Raw genomic sequence first — 20,815 nt, 5'->3', positions numbered from 1 at the left:
GAACAACTTCTCTTTCCAATCCTCCCACTTCCTCCAAACCAAAGGAGTAGCCATGGGCACCCGCATGGGCCCCAGCTATGCCTGCCTCTTCGTAGGATATGTGGTACAGTCCATCTTCCGCAGCTACACTGGCACCACCCCCCACCTTTTCCTTCGCTACATCGATGACTGTGTCGGCGCTGCCTCGTGCTCCCACGAGGAGGTTGAACAATTCATCCATTTTATCAACACCTTCCACCCCGACCTCAAATTCACCTGGACCGTCTCAGACTCCTCCATCCCGTTCCTAGACCTTTCCATTTCTATCTCGGGTGACTGAATCGACACGGACATTTACTATAAACCGACCGACTCCCACAGCTACCTAGACTACACCTCCTCCCACCCTGCCCCCTGTAAAAACGCCATCCCATATTCCCAATTCCTTCGTCTCCGCCGTATCTGCTCCCAGGAGGACCAGTTCCAAAACCGTACAACCCAGGTGGCCTCCTTCTTCAAGGACCGCAATTTCCCGCCAGACGTAGTCGACGATCCCCACCACCGCATCTCTTCCACTTCCCGCTCCTCTGCCCTTGAGCCCTGCCCCTCCAACCGCCACCAAGATAGAACCCCACTGGTCCTCACCTACCACCCCACCAACCTCGATGTACAACGTATCATCCGCCGCCATTTCCGCCACCTCCAAACGGACCCCACCACCAGTGATATATTTCCGTCCCCTCCCCTATCAGCGTTCCGAAAAGACCACTCCCTCCGTGACTCCCTCGTCAGGTCCACACCCCCCACCAACCCAACCTCCACTCCCGGCACCTTCCCCTGCAACTGCAAGAAATGCAAAACTTGCGCCCACACCTCCCCTCTTACTTCCCTCCAAGGCCCCAAGGGACACTTCCATATCCGCCACAAATTCGCCTGCACCTTCACACGCATCATCTATTGCATCCGCTGCACCCGATGTCGCCTCCACTATATTGGGGAGACAGGCCGCCTACTTGCGGAACGTTTCAGAGAACACCTCTGGGACACCCGGACCAACCAACCCAACCACCCCGTATCCCAACACTTTAACTCCCCCTCCCACTCCACCAGGGACATGCAGGTCCTTGGACTCCTCCATCGCCAGACCATGGCAACACGACGGTTGGAGGAAGAGCGCCTCATCTTCTGCCTGGGAGCCCTCCAACCACAAGGGATGAATTCGGACTTTTCCAGTTTCCTCATTCCCCCTCCCCCCACCTTGTCTCAGTCAAATCCCTTGACCTCAGCACCGCCTTCCTAACCTGCAATCATCTTCTTGACCTCTCCGCCCTCACCCCATTCCGACCTATCACCCTCACCTTGACCTCCCTCCACCTATCGCATTTCCAAAGTCCCTCCCCAAAGTCCCTCCTCCCTACCTTTTATCTTAGCCTGCTGGACACACTTTCCTCATTCCTGAAGAAGGGCTTATGCCCGAAACGTCGATTCTCCTGTTCCTTGGATGCTACCTGACCTGCTGTGCTTTTCCAGCAACACATTTTCAGCTCTATTAGTCAGGAGTCTGCAAGTGGACTCTTTTAACATGGGAAGGTTGTTGTGCTAGAGCTACCATGTGGCTTTGGATGACCCGGAAATTCCTATTTTTACCAGCTGCCACAGGAAGCTCAGACTTATTTCCAAATTGAAAATCAACAAGTCAATAAAGTGAAATGATGACCACTCCTTGGATGTGGATTTTTAAGTGCTCAGCAGCACATTTTATTCTCATCTTTTAATAAGTTCCCAAACAGTGATGTTAGCCTCAAGTATTAAAATGACTTTCCTTCTGGAAATTGTAATGGGGTCTGCAATCATCAGTCAAATGTACTTCCAGATTTTCCGTGTTATGATTAGAATCAAGTTCAGTTGGAAAATCTAATGAGATATTCGGCCCAATATTCTACTCCTGGTATGAATTCAGAATTCTAAGGATGCTGGAAATCTGAAATAGAAGCAAGAAGTATTGGGAGAACTTAACAGGTCAGCCAGCGGTTCGGGAGAGAAACAGAGTTAATGTTTCAGGTTGATGATCAATTGGAAGGTAACTATTCTTAATATGAAAGTCAATGTGGCTGTCTGCCAATGTCAGTTCACCACTTAATCCTCCAGCTCTCTATCTTGGAAACCATGGACCAACATCTCAGAGCATGGTCTATGACTAGTGACTACATGTATTCCTCCTATCCATAGATGTTAGCATCAGACACTCATCAGCCTTATCACTTAATAATGACACATCTCCAATCCACTTGCAAGATGCCTCTGCACATCAGTGCTCCATTTTGGAGCATGGGACATGTCGTGCACATGGACTGAAACTAATTCCAGATTCGGCCAGAGTACATCTCCGGGTTCCTCGCTTCCTCTCTCATGGCTCACTCACTTTGTGCCTCCTTGAATGTTCACATTTTGCCCTAACTTTTTGTGCTTTGCTCCCACAGCCAGACCTTAAAGGCTCAAAGTATTGCTGTCTTACCTGACAGTCAGTCCAGGGGTTGGGTAAGGTCAGGTGACTGCTTTGGATGGTTAAGGTCAGTGGGTTTGTAACAGTGCAATCCAAGGATTCTGCTGTGGTCAGTCCTGCATGTCCAGTACAACTAGACCAGGAAGACACAGCATGTCAGTCAGGAGCTGCACAGAACTTGATCTAGAGTCTAGTCTGTCATCACTCAGGGTTCACCATACAAGATAGTCAGGGGTTGGCCTATTCAGTCTATTGTTCTTTAAGTCAAGGGGTGTTATCAGGGCCACTGTGGCGGTAGGGGATTTGAGAACTCAATTCTGGGGATTGGATGCAGCAATCTGGGAAGCAGAGGGGATAATAATTATGAAAGGGGAAGACAGTGGTATATTGGACAATATGGCTTATCACAGGAGAGGGCAAAATTGAAATTCAGTGCCATGTTGGCCTCATTGGGGTGCAATGCAGTACATTGTTTGACATGACTAAGCTGTAGCGCTGGAGATTTACAGTTTCATCTCTCTACTCTTTGAATTAGGCGTTGCTGAGTGGAAGCTCAGTACTGATGAACTCAACAGGGAGTTCCGGGAAAAGGGGACATGAGGTATGGAGGGTGGGTGGCTTTGATTACCAGTTGAGCCTGTGACTCACTGTGCCTCCATATTTGTATAAGTCATCAATTCTTACTGAAAATGGAAAATGGCTCTAACCACATCTGGATTTGGTGGGTGTTTTCTGTTGAGCCTGTGGGCTGTACTTTTGAGTGAAGTGAGGCTGTTTTGGGGAGCCGTTGCATTTATCAGGCACTGATCATAAATTTAGGATAGGCATCTCTGTGAAACAGAAATGGTCACAATTCGTAAAGAAGTACAAGGTCTCATGCAGTGCGCAAGGACATTGTTTTTACCTTGAAATGTTCACCAACATGCTCTTATATGCAATGTTGCCTTCTATTGGATGGTGTGGGGGCAGATAGGACATGCTATCAGTGGTCATACAGCACTTACAATCTCCTACTGTATTTGTGGATCATGGCTTGGTGCTGTACTAATCACAATAAGGTTTCTATGTCAAAAGCCCACATAGGGACATTACACGGCCCTCCTTGTCAGAGTCCTTCATCACTCATTGTATGGAGGAGGATATTAAACCATATAGGGCTGGATAACCTTTCAAGGGCAACAAGTTTCAGACCATAAATGCTGGTTCAGTTTGTAATGCCTACATGCATGAGTGAGTAAAAAATAGTATGGTTACTGAGAGATATGGCCAACTGTTCTGTAACCATGGATGATGCCTCTAATGCACAACCCTTGACTGAATCTAAGTGGAGATACACTGCTGCCCATTCTTTCACCAGGGCCATTGTAGAACAGATGATAGGAGCAGATAGGTTCCTGATGAAGGCCTTTTGCCTGAAATGACGATTTTCCCGCTCCTCGGATGCTGCCTGACCTGCTGTGCTTTTTCAGCACTACTCTAATCTTGCAATATCCACTTTCGCCCAGATGATAGGTCTGTTGAAAGTGAAGTGCTGATGCTTATTTTGGTTTGAGGGAGGCCTGCGGTACAGTCCGGATAGAGTGTGCTGCATAATTGTAGTGTGTTGTGCTTTGCTGGAGCAGTCAATGTTGGGATGTGACAGATTCTGAAGAGCTGGGTGAGTAGCAGCAATATTCCAAGGAGAAAGATTGAACAAGAGGAATATCACCTTCAGTGAACAAGCGCAACAGGCCAGACAGGACTTTGTTGACATAGCAACAGCAGAAATCTTCAACATGTGTCATCCCGGACTCAGTGTTAACTGTTTCTTTCTCCATAGATCCTTCCAAACCTCCAGAGTTGCTCCATAATTCTCCATTTTTAGAACCTAATTGGCAACTGGTTCCAGTAGTTGTGATTGATAACTGGGTGCATTGATAACTTATGGACTATAAATTTGTTGTTACTCCAGAAATGAACGGGCTCTATTTGTTGCATGAGGTCTATGCCACTTCTGTTTGTTTGTTCCATACTTTAGCTATTACTGCATAAAGGTGAATGTTCTGCATTGTTTGAAGACTTACCAATATGTGATAGTTCCTCAGTGAACAATGAGGAGGTGTGGGGTACACTGGGCATTAGGGAAAGGGTAGCATCATCTTAGACATAGTCCTAAGATGGGATGAAAGTAAGGATGGATACCTTGTGGAACTTGTGCTATGAGAAACATTTGTTTTTGGTTCCTCTCCAACTAAGTGCATGGTGAAGGGCAACTCCAGACCAGCATCACTTGATTGGATGCACAAGCCGAGCTTCAAAGATGGCGCTGACATTGGATCTTGGGAAGTGCTAGCAGTGTGGATAGTCTCTGTGATGCCTAGCTAACAAAGCAATTTTTGGAAAAATAGTGAGAAATCTCACTAGGCTTTAAGAAGAGAATCCATCCATGAAACTTGCAACAATTGCCACTTAACTGATTTCTGATAAAATTTCGCCTGTTAGCTTGGTTTCTGTCGACAGTTGTTGCCTGACCTGCTGAGTTTTTCCAGCATTCTTTGTTCTTATTCAATTTCTGCGAACGTGAGGAATGCTTTGCTCCTGGGTGGGAGGGAAATGGGCATGTGGCAACAGATCTCCTTCTCCTTTTATTGAGTCTTGGTTTCATGCACCTTCCCATGAATGCAGAACAATAGAAGGAAGCAATAAAATAAAGTGAAAATGAGTGGAAGGAGTTTAATCCCTTCTACCTCCTCCTTTTCCTGTGATAACACAAGGTGGATCCACAATGAGGCTGTTGCGAGCACTTGCATTTAGCCTCCCTTGAGTCAAAAGTTCCAACATAGGCAGATGGAAAGACTTAGGAAGCTTTGAAAAGGCAAATTAACTTTTCCTACAGAGTGCCCTCAGTTTAGGGGCTGGAGGCCGTCTGGTTGCTGCTTTTAGATAGCAGCCAAAAGGATTGCGGCTAGCTGTAATTACCGCTCCTGGCTTTCCACTCAACATTCTGTGCAGTAGCCAAGTGCTGAAACCTTTCTCGGGGCATTTGCCACTGTGCTAATTACTTGATTCCTTCAGTTCAGCTGGTCACAAACAACATACTTTGGGTGAGCTGTACCTGATCAAATACTCTCCTACATGAAGGACTGAAATATCAGAGTCATGTCTGTCAGTACTGATTGAAAGAGCTGAGTACAAAATATCAAATTCATCTGTTTTAATTGAAGTAATATAACTAAATTGCAATTCTATGCATTTGAGCAAATGAATATTTTAATTTTGAACAAATTTCAAAATTGCATACTGCATAATTTTATTCCTGTTATTTGAACTGGCACAATTGGGAGCTGCAAATAAATTGATTATTGTTGCAAAATAATGGAATTAAATTACTAATTGATTTTCTGGTAACAAAACAATTGTAGTTCAATGGGTTAGGTAACCAAGGAATGATCAATTAACACCCACTTAGAAAGGCATGTGTCAATTAGAGACAGCATGGCTTTGTTAAAGAGAGGTCAAGCTGAACAAATATGGTCAAGTGTGGATATGAGGGAAGTTCAGTTGATGTAGCTCATAGAAAAGCTTTTGTCAAGGTTCCACATGGGAGACTGATTGAGAAGATTAATGCACTTGGAAGTGAGGGAAATTTGACAAGATAGATCAGAAACTGGCTTAGTAATAGGACACAAAGACTAATGTTAGAAGGCTGTTTGACTGGAGGCTCGTGTCTGGTGGTGTACCACAAGGATCAGAACTGGGAAACTTACTGTTTGTTTGTTATATACATAAATGAGGTGGATGTAAACGTGGGAGGAATGTTTAGCAAATTTGCAAAGGACACCAAGATTAGTAGAGTGGTTATTGGCAAAGAAGATCATTGTAGGTTACAGGAAGATCGAGACAGGTTGGTCAGATGGGCAGAGCAGTGGCAAATGGTATTTAACGCTGATGAATGTGAGGTGTTGCAAGTTGGAAGAAGAAACAAGATGAGGGTGTACTTAATGAATGGTAGGACACTAGGTAGCTTAGAGGAATGGAGAGATCCTGCGGTAATTATTCACAGTTGGCAGAGCATGTAGATTAGATTAGATTACTTACAATGTGGAAACAGACCCTTCGGCCCAACAAGTCCACACCGACCCGCCGAAGCGCAACCCACCCATACCCCTACATTTACCCCTTCACCTAACACTACGGGCAATTTAGCATGGCCAATTCACCTGACCTGCACATCTTTGGACTGTGGGAGGAAACCAGAGCACCTGGAGGAAACCCATGCAGACACGGGGAGAACGTGCAAACTCCACACAGTCAGTCGCCTGAGGCGGGAATTGAACCCGGGTCTCTAGCGCTGTGAGGCAGCAGTGCTAACCACTGTGCCACCGTGCTGCCCACAATGTAAATAGGATAGTTAAGAAAGCATATGGGATACTTGATTGATTTGTTTATTGTCACGTGTACCAAGGTACAGTAAAAAGCTTTGTTTACAAGCAGTACAATTTGAGCAAGGGTGTACAGATCAAAAAGACTTAGATAGAAGCATACAGGTTACATTGTACAAGGGATGCACTGGGCAAGATCAGCATTAGCAAGATCAGTATTATTTGAGGCTAAAGAGTCCATTCATCAGTCTAAATAACAGCCAGGAAGAAGCTATTCCTGAACCTGCTGGTGTGTGTGTGTTCAGGCTATGTATCATCTGCCTGACAGAAAAGGTAATAGGAGATCATTACCAGGTTGTGATGGATCTTTGATGATGTTGGCAGCCTTTCCATGGCAGAAAGCCATGGAGTCCATGGATGGATCTTTGGCTTCCATGATGGGTCTGGGCTGTACATGCCACCTTTTGCAGTTTCTTACAGTCCTGGGCAGAGCAGTTGCCATGCCAGGCCGTTCTGCACTCGGACAGTATGTGTCGCCTTGACCATTGTGTCTACATGGTAAGTCTAGGACAGGTTGTCGGTTAGTGTCACTCTAAGGAACTTGACACTTTTCAACCTCTCAACTTCAGCTCCGTTGTTGTAGATGGGGGTGTGTTCTCCTCCTTTCTTTCTTAAATGAATGATCAGTTCTTTAGTTTTGCTGATGTTTAGAGAGAGGTTGTTGTAATTGCACCATATTACCTTCTGTATTTTGACTTGTCATTGTTAGATATCCATCCCATTACGGTGGTGTCATCAGCAAACTTGTAGATGGCGTTCATTGGGAATTTGGCAACATTGTTTGGGTATACAGGGAATACAGTAGAGGGCTGAGGACACATCCTTGCGGGGCTCCAGTGTTGAGTTTTATTGTGGAGGAGGTGCAGTTACCTATCTTCACTGATTGCGGTCAACATCAAGGGCTAAAGGGCCTGTACTGTGCTGTAATGTTCTATGTTTTCTTTAGAGCAAAGAAGACTGAGGGGGGAAATGATTGAGGTGTATAAGAGTATGAAGGGTATTGATAGGGTGTATAGAAAGCAGTTGTAACCCTTGCTTGAGGGGTCAATCACAAGAGGGCATAGTTTCAGGGTAAGGGGGAGGAGATTCAGTGGGGATTTAGGATAAAACTTTTTCACTCAACAGGTGCTGAAAATCTGGAATGCGTTGCCTTGGAAGGCAGAGGAGGCTGGAAACCTTACAACCTTTTAAAAATATTTCGATGAGTACTTCAAATATCATAACATTCAAGTGCAGGAAATTGAGATTAGCACACTTTTAGTTATGTTGATGCAGACTTGAGGGACTGAAGGACCTTTTCTGCACTGTATGAATCCATGTATTTTGATAAACATCTATAACTATAGCATTAGTTTGTACATGTAGATGCAAATACTGTTGTTGAGCTATGTTCTTAAGACAAACATAATGTGAGGAAATGTCGTTTCATTTTATTTAATTATTGTAAAATTAATGTAAAATTTTCTAAAATGTTTGCCAAGTCAACATGAGGGAAATGATTATAATAAGTGAATCCCTCCAACTAAACTCAAGTAATTGATAGGTTTCTTTCTTATTTTTTAAAAGCACTGCTGAAATAATACTATGGAGGCTGACATCCCGTCACCAAGTCAGCCTTTATTACACGTGTACAGTGCATGGACTCTGACCAGCCAGTTCAGAGCCAGTCCCTAGAATGAGGAGAATCTCTGAGATTCCTGTTTATATCTGTCAACCAGGACTCCTTGATTGGAATTGTTAACCTGGGTCGAACAGGGATCTCATTCCATGTGATCCACCTGGCCATTGTTCCAATCACTGCAACTGCATTTGTAGCCTGGTTCAATAAGCCTGTAATTATAAAAATATTGCAAAAAGGGTGAAACTTGTATAGTGGATAAAGAAAATATCTGACTACCTAATTGCTGCATCTATCTTTTCAATGTTGGGAGGGAGGGGGCGGAGGGGAGCAAAATGAAACAGAAACCTTAATTAAGAATGTTCTGATGTATTTATATTTTGTACTTTTCCTGCATTTATTTTGTCCTGCCAACCATCCAATCATAGGTGGCCATTCTCTCTTTCCTCACCTTTTCCCCCTTTTAATTGCTTGAAACCTATTACTTTTCTAACTCTTCCCAACTCTGTGGATTGGTTGTAGACTGGAAAGATTAGTTCCTCTCCTCACAGTTGCTGCCTGGCCTGCTACCTATAATTCAGCATTTTCTGTTTCAATTGAACTTAAATTCGAACCTGTTTTCCCACTTGCCACCTCAGAATTATCAGCTACTACCATTATATCAACTACTGTTTTTAAATCTCTTTTTTTTTTCTAATCCATTACCTATAATGGGTGCTTCTTCATGGTGTAGAAACAGGTAAAATTTTGTAACCTCAGGTACGTGACAGCTCTCTGTATTAGAGAACTAATATGAGTTCTGCCTGCAACATTTCAATTTCATCTGAATTACTAAGCCTTTGAATTAGAACAAATAAATAATTTGATTTTCTAAAATTATCAATTATATGATGACTTCTGTGCCAGCAGTTTATCAAACCATGTTAATCCTGTATCTAGGATGCCATTGATGTGATCATCCCTATAAGTAATCCTCTTCAAGAACCCTTGGTGCTTGATGTGATGCTGAATGGAGCTGGGATTACTGGAGACACTAGCCTGGCAGTTGGGCCAAAAGAAGTTATTTCTTATAAAGCTAGGTACACTCCTCATGTTGTTGGCGAAAGACGTGGAAGGTAAGATAAAATTTCTACTTTATGCTGAAATATAACCAGGATATTGGTTACTCCTCATAGAACTTAGTGACACAGAAAAAGACCATTTGCCATGCCAGATGATAAAGCATTTTCCAGCCAAATTTCATTCTCCTCTCTTGGTCTTTTGCCTTGCAGATTATGACATTTCAAACACATATCCGTTTTTTAAAAATACAGCAAACTTTCCATTATTTGGCACCTTGGGAACCAGGACTAATTGATCAAATGTTCCAGTTGATCAAAAGGTCCATATAATCAATGCAAAAACACACACTAAAAATAGAAACCTAATGCAAGGGCTGTACACATCACTGTTATACTTTATTTACACTTAAAAATAATGCAGCTTTGCCCTAAATAAAGCTTACCAGCAAAGAACCATCAACTCAACTGACTACTTGGACATCACAGAGATCGTGATAATACAGTAAACTTTCAGTATTTCGGGTGTGTAATTTTTGACGGTTTATTTAGAGAGCCGATTAATAAGGTGCCAGTTAAAACAAAAATTGCTACTATAAAGATTTCTTTCCATCAACCCTTTCGGGCGATAAGTTTCACATCCTTTTAGTGAAAGTCATCTTCTAAACTCCTACGGTTTACTTGGAATCTGCTTCCCTTGTTTATTGACCTCCCTAGAAAGAGAAACAGATCCTTCCTATTTATTTAACTTAAACATCTCATCACCATCATCTCGAGGGCAGTCCAACATGGGCAATAAATGAGAGCCAAACATTTGTTGTGATGCCCACATTCCATGAAGCAATAAAAAGATAGCCTTCTCTGAACCTCCTCTCGTGTGATCACACCCTTTCTAAAGCAGTGGCCAAAACTAAACAACATACTCCTGTGACCTAACTACTGTTTTGATGGGTTGCCAGCATAATCTCATTGCCCTTACTGTTAATGCCTTGGATAATAAAAGAATGTCTTGACCACCCGATATATATGGATCTGCGGGGGCGCATCCTCCAAGGTCGTTCTGCTTATCTACGCTTCCCAATATCCCATCATTAATTGTGTATACCATTGCCTGTTTTCACTCCAAAATTCATTACCTGGATTGAATTCCATTTGATGCTTGCACCTAGTTTTGAGTCCATCTGTTTAAATAGTCCACGGCAAGTTGCAGGTTGACAGCAGTCAAATCATGATTTTCTTTTTTTCTATAGAAAGCATTTTTAAAAATTTGTTGTGATTTATTTGAAATAATACTGTCTCAGTTAGCTTTTCTGCCTCGTCATTTTGTTTTCATATTTGTTTTGTTAAAATGTGACTTCTGGAAAAGCATTTTCATCTTTCTGTATTATTTGGAAGCTCAGGAATGCCATGAAAAAAGAGATGTGAGGCAGATCTATGACGTGTAGATTTCAAGCACAAACAGACCAAGGCACATCTATCGAGTCATATCACAAAGCAGTCTTTACAAATTTCTCTTTGCTAAGAAAGCAATGACACAGCTTTGCTAGGATTCACCTCAAGCTAATGTCCATCACTGGATAAGACTGCCAGTGACATTAAGGTCATGATATTCTTTATACTGTGCATACTCTATGTATCCAGCTCTTATCGAGCAGCCAACAGAGATATTTTTAACACAAATCAACCATCGGTTTGCAAATATATTGAGCTGGTGACTTGTGCTATTCATCAGTTTATCACGCATTTGCAATGGCAGGACATGGAATTCAAATTAGTTGATCCATTCTGCTTGAAGGAAGAGGCACAACAGTAGTAGACAGACAAGGGGAAATCTCTGGAAGCTGTAGATGGGGTGTTAGTAGGACTGTATAAAAGGGGAGCCTCCTTCAGGTGTCTTTAGCCTACCCTGAGGATGAATAGGTCTTATAGCCACTTGCCACTTATTTGAGTGCATATAGACATGAGTACTGTACGTGCTGCTGTCAATGAGAGAGGGGGAAAATATGTGCTTCCCTTTGTGACTCTGACAATATCCTGGAAATGTAGTTCAGCAGCCTTAAATAACCATTTTGATTGCAACTATAGGAGATTTGTAACACAAGTGACATCACTAGCTGGTCAGTTCCTGACCTAGCTTGAACCAGAGTTAGCTTGGTGTCAGTTGGATCATTAATGAGAGATTTTTCTAATTATACTGGAAACTCCAAGAAAGTGTAATGCCTATAATACTTATAACAGAACTCCACAATTTCTGGAAGCAAACTCATATATATTCTTCAACAGGCTGCCCAGTGTTGTAAGCTTTTATAAATTACTCATTATCATGAGTTGGAAATGTAGCACCATTCTTTCATTGTCAGTGGATTGAAATACTGAAACTCTCTGCCTAATCACGGGTGGCACAGTGGTTAGCACTGCTGCCTCACAGCGCTAGAGACCCGGGTTCAATTCCTGCCTCAGGCGACTGACTGTGTGAAGTTTGCACATTCTCCCCGTGTCTGCGTGGGTTTCCTCCGGGTGCTCCGGTTTCCTCCCACAGTCCAAAAATGTGAAGGTTAGGTGAATTGGCCATGCTAAATTGCCCGTAGTGTTAGGTGAAGGGGTAAACGTAGGGGAATGGGTCTGGGTGGGTTGCGCTTCGGCGGGTCGGTGTGGACTTGTTGGACCGAAGGGCCTGTTTCCACACTCTAAGTAAACTAATCTAATCTTAAAAAAAAGCTAAACTAATCTAATCACATTCTAGGAGTATTATCATCCAGGAGGATAACTTGCCAACTCTCAATGGCAAGGATAGGTAATAAATTGCTGACCTTGTCAGAGATGATCATGACCATGAAGAAATTACCAAAAACAAATTTATTCCACTGTCCTAAGGCATCAGTTTATGTGCTAGTTCTTACAAAGTTAAGCACAAGTGCTAATGCATCTTCTGGTTGATTACCGCATGTACAGGATGCATACTTGAGGCTGAACCTGAGAAGGAAAAGCAACAGTTGATGTCTGTAAATATGAATGCAACTCCAAAAAATGTCACAGAAACAGCCATTCACCTTTCTGCACTTGATCTCCAGGCTCACTTTATCCAATACAATGCATCCTGCCAGTGCCAACTATTTCCCTGGCAGTATTTTCCATCGGATTGAAGGCCTGATGGTCACCTCACTTTCCCTTTCAGTTCTGTCCTCTTTGATACTTGAGAGCTTATCTTACAAGGCGATTGGGTCTAGATTAGAATGTAATGTTTAAAACTTTCTAAATATCTATGATCCAGCTTCCCATGAAGGGATGCTGAGACTTAGCAGAAAATTGTGAGAAAAGAGGGGGAGGTATGCAATATAACACTTCTCTCGTGTGAACAAAATTTGCAATGTACTCCAGTTGTAAGAAGGTATTAGCATAATTTTGTGCCAATTCTGAGGACACGGGTGGGTGTAGAGTGTATGGGTGAAAATGGAAGGAGCTGTGTTGCACTTGCAATTTAAGGAGAAACAAATGCAACAGGGAAGATAAGGATAAAGAGTACTGTGATAGATTTAACAAAGTAAACTGGACAGATGAAGGTTATATTTTTGTTTCAAATCTTCTCAAATTATTGGGCCTCATTCAGTGTTGACTGACAATGAAAATCAACCTAGGATTCCTTGGTGACGGCTGCAAGAAACAACAGATTTCAACTTGCCAATGAAGTGTTCACATATGTTAAACATAAAGTACCTTTACCACATCTGTCATAAATCCTTCTCTTCACTCTTCAAATATGCCAAATCTTCAGTTCCTTGTCCATCCTTGAATATCAATTTCATCAATCTCTGTACCCAATATAAGTGTTCATCACCTGATTGAATAAATCAGTACAAAATAAGTACTCCCATTCCCAAATGATTATAATCTCAGTGAATAATAAAGCACACTAAAAATTGTGCATTCTTTTAGTGTGAGGAATTCAAATGACTAGTCGTACTCTTTACAATTTACAGAAAGAGAGTATTTACCTCAACGAATCTTTGAAAGAGCAATCCTTCTTGGTCTCAATCCTCAGCTCCTTCCCCATGGTTCTGCAGTTTTTATTCTTTTCCTGGTATTTACATAAGTTCATTTTGAAGAATACTGCTGAATCTATATCCAACTCCCTCTCAGATAGCACATTCCAGATTCTAACCACTTGTCTAACAATTTTTTTTACACTGGTTGCCTCTGACTCTTTACCTTTCAAACCATAGCCTTAATTTTTCAGTCATTGAAAACTATTTCTCTTTAGCTAAATCCTTCATGATTATAAACACCTCTCACCAATCTCTTGTCGCTCTTCACTGCTCTAAAAAGAAAATGCCAGTTTCTCTAATCTAATATATATATATATATATAACTGTAGTACATCATACCTGGAATTATATCAATATTGCTGTCACATCTCCAAAGCCTTTTTTCTTTCTTAAAGGATGGCATCCAGAATTTGTCACATGGACAGAATTTTATCTGGCAACGGGAGGCAGATTCAGGTATGGACACTAGGGTGAGGGAGTAAAATGCCCCAAAAATGTCATTGATTTGAAAAATGACGATTCCAAATGTTTGGATTTTAATAGGGCGCACTTGGAAGTATATAAGAAGCCACCTTGCAGTTGTGGCTCTTTTGTTTATTCTAAGAGGCAAGTAGTTCAGACTTGAACACTTAAGAGAACAGGCTCACAGTTTCCCAAGCCTTTAAACTCATCGGGGACAAGAAGGAAAGAGCAGAGTTGCCATACCTTTGTTCTGTGAAATTGACAGACTGGAAAACAATTGTATGCTGTAACTGTAAAGGGCATGCCTGACCAGGCAACACAGATGGCTGAGCTCATAGAATGCACTCTGAGAATGTGCTGTCACCTCTTTATTGGTGACTTCCAAAATTTTGGAAGTTATTTATGATATGTTGTACTTTATTCGCATTGATCTGCACTCTCCTAACATCCTTCATTGTAACTTGTGATTAGTTTATGCAGCTCTATCTTGGATCTTTTCAGTGGTTTTGAACTCCAGACTCCTAAGTTGCACCAAGTGAACACTACTCACGAGCTTTCTTGAGCACCACTTCTTTCCTATACTAAATGGCCCATAGGGCTTTTTTCAAATTGTAACTCTCTCATTTCTAACCAGCATTGAGGACCTCTTGAGAACTGCAAACCAAACGGCTGTTGGGACTTAAATGAGCGTCAGACTTCTCTGATGTGACAGCTGTGATTTGGATGAATGGAACCATTTTCTCTGGCTCACTCAGTCACTGATTGAAACTGACTGACCCTTGAACTGATTTGAGTGACCAATTAGAAATCTTGTGTACTTAAGGATCAAATCCTACCTATACTGGAACATCTTGTACTTTGAATGTTACAATTCTATGGCTGACTAACTATCCACAGGTTTGGAGCGCACACACAAACAGAATGAATTTTATCACAAGAACATTGCATTACCTAAAATCTATATGAATTCCACAATGACAGTAATTTGACATATTACTCTTCCCAATTAAAATAGATTTGTGAAGTGTGATTACATAATCTGTTCTGATTTCAGTGTTTTTAAAACGTTATACAATATAGTTTTAAATAAACAGTACTTGGGATAATGCAAACATTTGTAATTTGATATATCAATTATAAGAATATGAATAATTTCAAACAATTTTTTTTGAGAATCGTCTGATTAAATATAATTAGCTGAAGTGCCTGTACCGCTGTTTTACACAGCCTTTAATTGCACTTGGGACAGACTCAGTCCTGCTGAGTCACTATTGTCTGATGTTTTTACTCCAATGGGATTGACAATTTTCCATTAGTTTTCTTTTCCTATTTTAAAGAAGGATCTCATTTTGGGTAATGGTAGGTGTGAAAACCTTTGACAAGTAACATCAATAACACATTTTGAACTGTTAATTTTGCAAACATTTGAGAGGAAGAACATTTGCTTTCGAACTATGGCAATATTTGTCCTAAATAAAAATAGCAACTTGATTGATTTTCAGTACCATTAGAGGATGGCAAGAACAACTGTATCTTAGCTGTTTTTGTGTAGATCACTAAAAAAACATGCAAATAGTGACAATTAACAGTTTTGTGAATTAGTCACTGTTACCTCCGGGCCAATTTGTTACAGATCCAGAAGGTATACTTCAAACTGTTAAGCTCCCACATGAGGAGGGATGAATTGGCTTCCCTTCGTTATTCGCCCATAATCTTATTGTTTGCAACAAAGTAATATATTAGTATCCTTTTCTTTGTGCATGAACTTACATTTTAAAAGGAGCCAATTTCACCAGGCTTTCTTGAGTTGATAAAGAATGAGTTTATTAATTACTAACTGAGAATAATCATGCTGTACACATCCAGGAGGTAGAAATAAGAAGTGAATCTAAAGGATAAAAGTTAAAAGAAAAGATGTATAGATTAATCTCTGAATTGTTCATGAAGAGTGGCTAGTTGAATGTTGTCTGTTGCAGCGGGAGTTTCTGGTAGCATTGACATTGATGGTTGAACAGTTGTTTTTTGAGATTCTTAGTTGTGTAGGCTGATTGAAATTCCTTTCTCCTGATTTTTTTTAAAAGCTAGTTTTCAGCTCTCAGAGTAATTAAGAGTCTTTATCTGCAACAGGAGGGTGACTAGGGCATATTTGTTCGACTGTGACCTACACTGTCTGCTAATTCTGAAACCTGGGGAAGTACACACAAGAGCATTAACTCCAATAGAGATGAAACTGGACTTTTAACTCATGTCCTTGTGTATTCATCAAAGGAAAACAAAAACACTCTGTAGTTTTAAATATTACCCACTGGGATTGGCTTGTTGTTCAGCAGGGTTTCCTCAACCTCTTGTGGTCTTTCTAGTTACAAGGGACTGCAGTCCAGTTTGTTTGGAGCTTCTTTGACACATTAGTTGGTACATTCCTTCAAATGATCTCTTTTACTAGATGTCATTTAATTTACATCTACAGATATTTTTGGCTGTATCAATCCTCTTTTAAGAGGCACGTTTTAGTATTAAAGGCTAAAAGGTTCCACAGTACTACAGGGTTCTAACTTGGTGTCATAATGAAAAGGAAAGTCTGGCTACATGTTGTTGAACCTTTCATGACCTTATTCATGATTAACAAGGGAGAATTTGTTCATTTAACCATCTGGTCATCTGTCTAGGAGTATCTGAGACAGTCAATGGAGGGATCCTGAAGGAAAATGAAAGAAAACCAAAAGGCTTGCATCCTGCCTGCTGCACTAAATAGGGGGTGCAGGATTGAAGAGTGGGGCAGGTATGGTGTTGAGTGGATAGGCTTTCTTTGTTGTGTGCTATATTCCCGAGTACCTGATAGCTAGCGGCAGAAAGGAATGTCTCAAGACCAGATTTGTTGAGGCTTGCTTGTAGAATTTGTTGCAAGCCACAAGGTTACTCGTAACAGAATGACTTGTTTTGCAGCGTTTTGTCAAGTATTGAAAAATAACTTTTATTTATGTGATCTTTTAAAGTATATTGATCTTACCGAGATGATTAAAAATTTCCTTTTTCAGTGTATAATTACATAAGTTTATTTGGAGGTATTAAATTAGTTTCAACTGCATATGATTTAAAGAACTTTGAATTATTTTCTCAAAGTTTTGAGGTTTTAGCTTTGGCCTTCAGGATCAGTGCAGACTTCTTGAAGCCTTTCCCTGTTCCTCTGCTTTGGTGAAAATGGTCACCAATAATGAGTTGCACCAAATATCAGAATCCTGTCTTAGCCAATGCCTGGCAGCTTTTGGTGAAGCATTATTTCACTATTGATTCATCAAGAAGCTCTGAAGTGGCTGATGGCAACTTAATCCTGCAAGCTTTCTTGTTGGGGGAGTCAGTTCCCCCCATTCCCCCCGCGCACACCCATTACCCACACTTGCTGCATGGAACACCAAATCTTGCCCCTAATTTTTAAGATCTGGTTGTATGCAATTTATATTTTCATAACATTGCATGTGACATTTTAGCACAACTTACAAAATCCTGAACTTCTGACTGCACTCTCAATGTTTTCCTGCATTTAAATATCAACCTTTTCCATCAGAAGAACTTTTATTGCTTGTGCATTGAGCGTACTCCTAGTTTTCTTGTTTAAAAGTATTTAAAATGTCAAAATAGACAGGTAACCCAGAAGGAAAAGCAAGTAAAACCTTATATAACACATTCTGGTTTGACTTGTTTGTATACTTCAGAACAGTGCTCCGGTATGGCCAATATGTTCATTCCTGGGTATTTCTGTTTTATTTCCCTCAGGGAATTCATGTCTATAATCTCTTTGGATCTCCAGAAGACAATAAAGTTGTGCCTTATCAGCAAATGATGCAAATGATGTCATAAAGGTGAAAACCTTCATTGGTTTTAATTTTGAGGAGTGAAAAAAATAAATTTCCTGTCTGATCTTATTTGCAGTGTGACCTTCCACTCAGATCGCATTGGGGAATTTTGGTATGAACTAAACCTCACTGCAAAGAAGCCAACACCAATTTCCCTTCCAGAATTGCAGTGCGAGCTGGGAAAGTAAGTACTCTATTATGTAACAAGTAATTTCTAAGTAAACATAACTGTTAACCCCATAAGTATCCAACATAAAACTTTGTAATGGTTCCTTATCATTGCTTTTAAGACCATAAGAAACAGAAACATGAGTAGATGATTCAGCCCCTTCAGCTGGGTCTACCATTCAATAAGAACATGGCTGATCCAATATTCCTTATTCAATTTATTATTGTCACATGCACTGAAATGCTGTGAAAAGTATTGTTTTGCGCGCTGTCCAGACACTTTCCTGTATTTTCCCAGTAACTCTTGATTCCCCAATTGATCAAGAATCTATCTCAGCCTTAAATGTACTCAAGAACTCTACCCCCATGACAAAGAGTTGCAAAGACACTCAGCTCTCTAAGAGAAGGACTTCGTCCTCATCTCAGTCATAAATTGGCACACCTTTATTCTGAGACTATGCCCTCTGGTCCAAAACTCTCCCACGAGGGGAACATCCTCTCGGCATTTACCCAGTCATACCCCTTAAGAATCCTGTATGTTTCAGTGAGATCACTTTTTTTTTTCTAAACTCCACTGAGTAGAGACTCAGAGTCTAGATCAGAGTGGTGCTGGAAAAGCACAGCAGGTCAGGCAGCATCCGAAGAGCAGGAAAATCGACGTTTCGGGCAAAATAGAGATTCCTGATGAAGGACTTTTGCCCGAAACATCGATTTTCCTACTTCTCGGATGCTGCCTGACCTGCTGTACTTTTCCAGCACCACTCTAATCTAGACTCTGGTTTTCAGCATGTGCAGTCCTTGTTTTTAACCTGAGTAGAGACCCAATCTGTTTAGCCTTTGCTCATTAGACAATCCCTTCATGCAGGGATCATCTGAACCTTCTCTGACTTGCCTCCAATGAAATTATGTCCTTCCTTCCTTAATAGGACCAAGACTACTCTCAGTTGTCCAGATGTGTTCTCATCAGCACTTTGTATAGTTGCAGTAAGATGCAGTTGTGGAAAATTCACTGAAAATATAATAACTGAGCACCTTTAGGGTACAGTGATATAAGTATAATAAAATGATATGTATATGGTGTGAATTTCTGTTGTTGCATTTCTGATAACACTTTCCAGTCTATTCATGACTGTCATGCCTATCTGTCATGTGCTTTTATTTCATGGAAATTTCATTTTAATTATTCAGAGTCAGTCTTTAAAATGCAGTCTTCAAATTTATTATTGTTGACACACAACATAACTCTGAAAACTTTGAGCTTTGTCTCTGTTGTCCCATTGTTTAAGAAGGGTAACAGGGATAATCCTGGAAATTACAGGCCTGTGGGCCTCACAAGAGTGGTATGGAAGTTACTGGAAAAGATTCTCCAGGGAAAGATCTTTCTGCATTTAGAAGCAAATGGATGTATTAGTGATAGACAGCATAGTTTTGTGGAGTGGAGGTTGGGCTTCACAAACCTGATTGAATTTTTTGAAGAGGTGACAAAGATGATTGAGGGAAAAGCAATCGATGTTGTCTACATGGACTTCAGTAAAGCTTTTGGCAAGGCCCCTCATGGCAGACTAGTACAAAAGATGAAGTCACATGATAGCAGGGGTAGCTGGCAAGACGGATACAGAACTGACTTAATCATAGGAGACACAGGGTAGCGGTGGAAGGATGCTTTTTGGAATGGAGGGGTGTGATTAGTGGTGTTTCACTGGATTCAGTGCTAGAACCTCTGCTGTTCGCTGTCTACATAAATGATTTGGAGGAAATGTGGCTGGCCTAATTTAGGAAGTTTGTGATAATACAAAGCTTGTTGAAGTTGCAGATAGTGAGAAGGATTATCAAAGGATACAGAAAGATATGGATCAGTTGGAGGCATGGGCAGAAAAGTGGCAGATGGAGTTTAATCTGGACAAATATAAGATGATGCATTTTGGAAGGTCAAGTACAGGTGAAAATTTTGCAGTGAATGGCATAACCCTTAGGAGTACTGATATGCAGTGGGATCAGGTCCACAAATCACTGAAGGTGGCAGCGCAGGAAGGTTTTTAGATTAGATTCTCTACAGTGTGGAAACAGACCCTTCGGCCCAACAAGTCCACAATGACCCTCCGAACAGCAACCCACCCAGACCCATTCCCCTACACCTAAAACTACGGGCAATTTAGCATGGCCAATTCACCTAACCTGCACATCTTTGGACTGTGGGAGGAAACCAGAGCACCCGGAGAGAATGTGCAAACTCCACACAGACAGTTGCCGGAGGCTGGAATTGAACCTGGAACCCTGACACTGTGAGGCAGCAGTGTTAACCACTGTGCTGCCCCGGTAGGGTAGTAAAGGTAGTAAAGACGAGAATATGGTGCTGGAAAAGCACAGCAGGTCAGGCAGCATCCGAAGAGCTGGAGAATCGACATTGCCGGCATAAATCCTTCATCAGGAAAAGCTCCTCGGATGCTGCCTGACCTGTTGTGCTTTTCCAGCTCCACACTTTCGACTCTGATCTCCAGCAGTCCTCTGCTCTGCAATCCTCATTTTCTCAAGGTATTAAAGACCTATGACATGCTTTCCTTCATTGGAAGGGACATTGAGTTTAAGAACAGGCCAGTTATGCTGCAGCTTTATAGAACTTTACTTAGGCCACACTTGGAATATTGCATACATTTCTGGTCAGTACACTACCAGAAGGATGTGGATGCTTTGAAGAGGGTACAGAAAAAGTTT

General features: G+C 41.4%; 1 protein-coding gene across 1 annotated transcript in view; it reads left to right on the top strand.

Annotated features, from left to right (window-relative positions):
• Positions 1-20,815, top strand: part of LOC122555067 (cilia and flagella-associated protein 47-like) — a 497,478-nt gene that overhangs the window by 340,207 nt on the left and 136,456 nt on the right. Inside the window, 2 exon segments of the mRNA XM_043700727.2 lie at positions 9,461-9,636; positions 18,012-18,119. Of these exon segments, the coding sequence (XP_043556662.2) occupies positions 9,461-9,636; positions 18,012-18,119 (284 nt within the window).

Source organism: Chiloscyllium plagiosum, unplaced genomic scaffold (genome assembly GCF_037043375.1).
Source record: "Chiloscyllium plagiosum isolate Xiang-an unplaced genomic scaffold, Cpla_swu_hap1 HiC_scaffold_12, whole genome shotgun sequence".
NCBI lineage: Eukaryota > Metazoa > Chordata > Chondrichthyes > Orectolobiformes > Hemiscylliidae > Chiloscyllium > Chiloscyllium plagiosum.
This window is presented reverse-complemented; position numbering and strand designations above follow the sequence as displayed.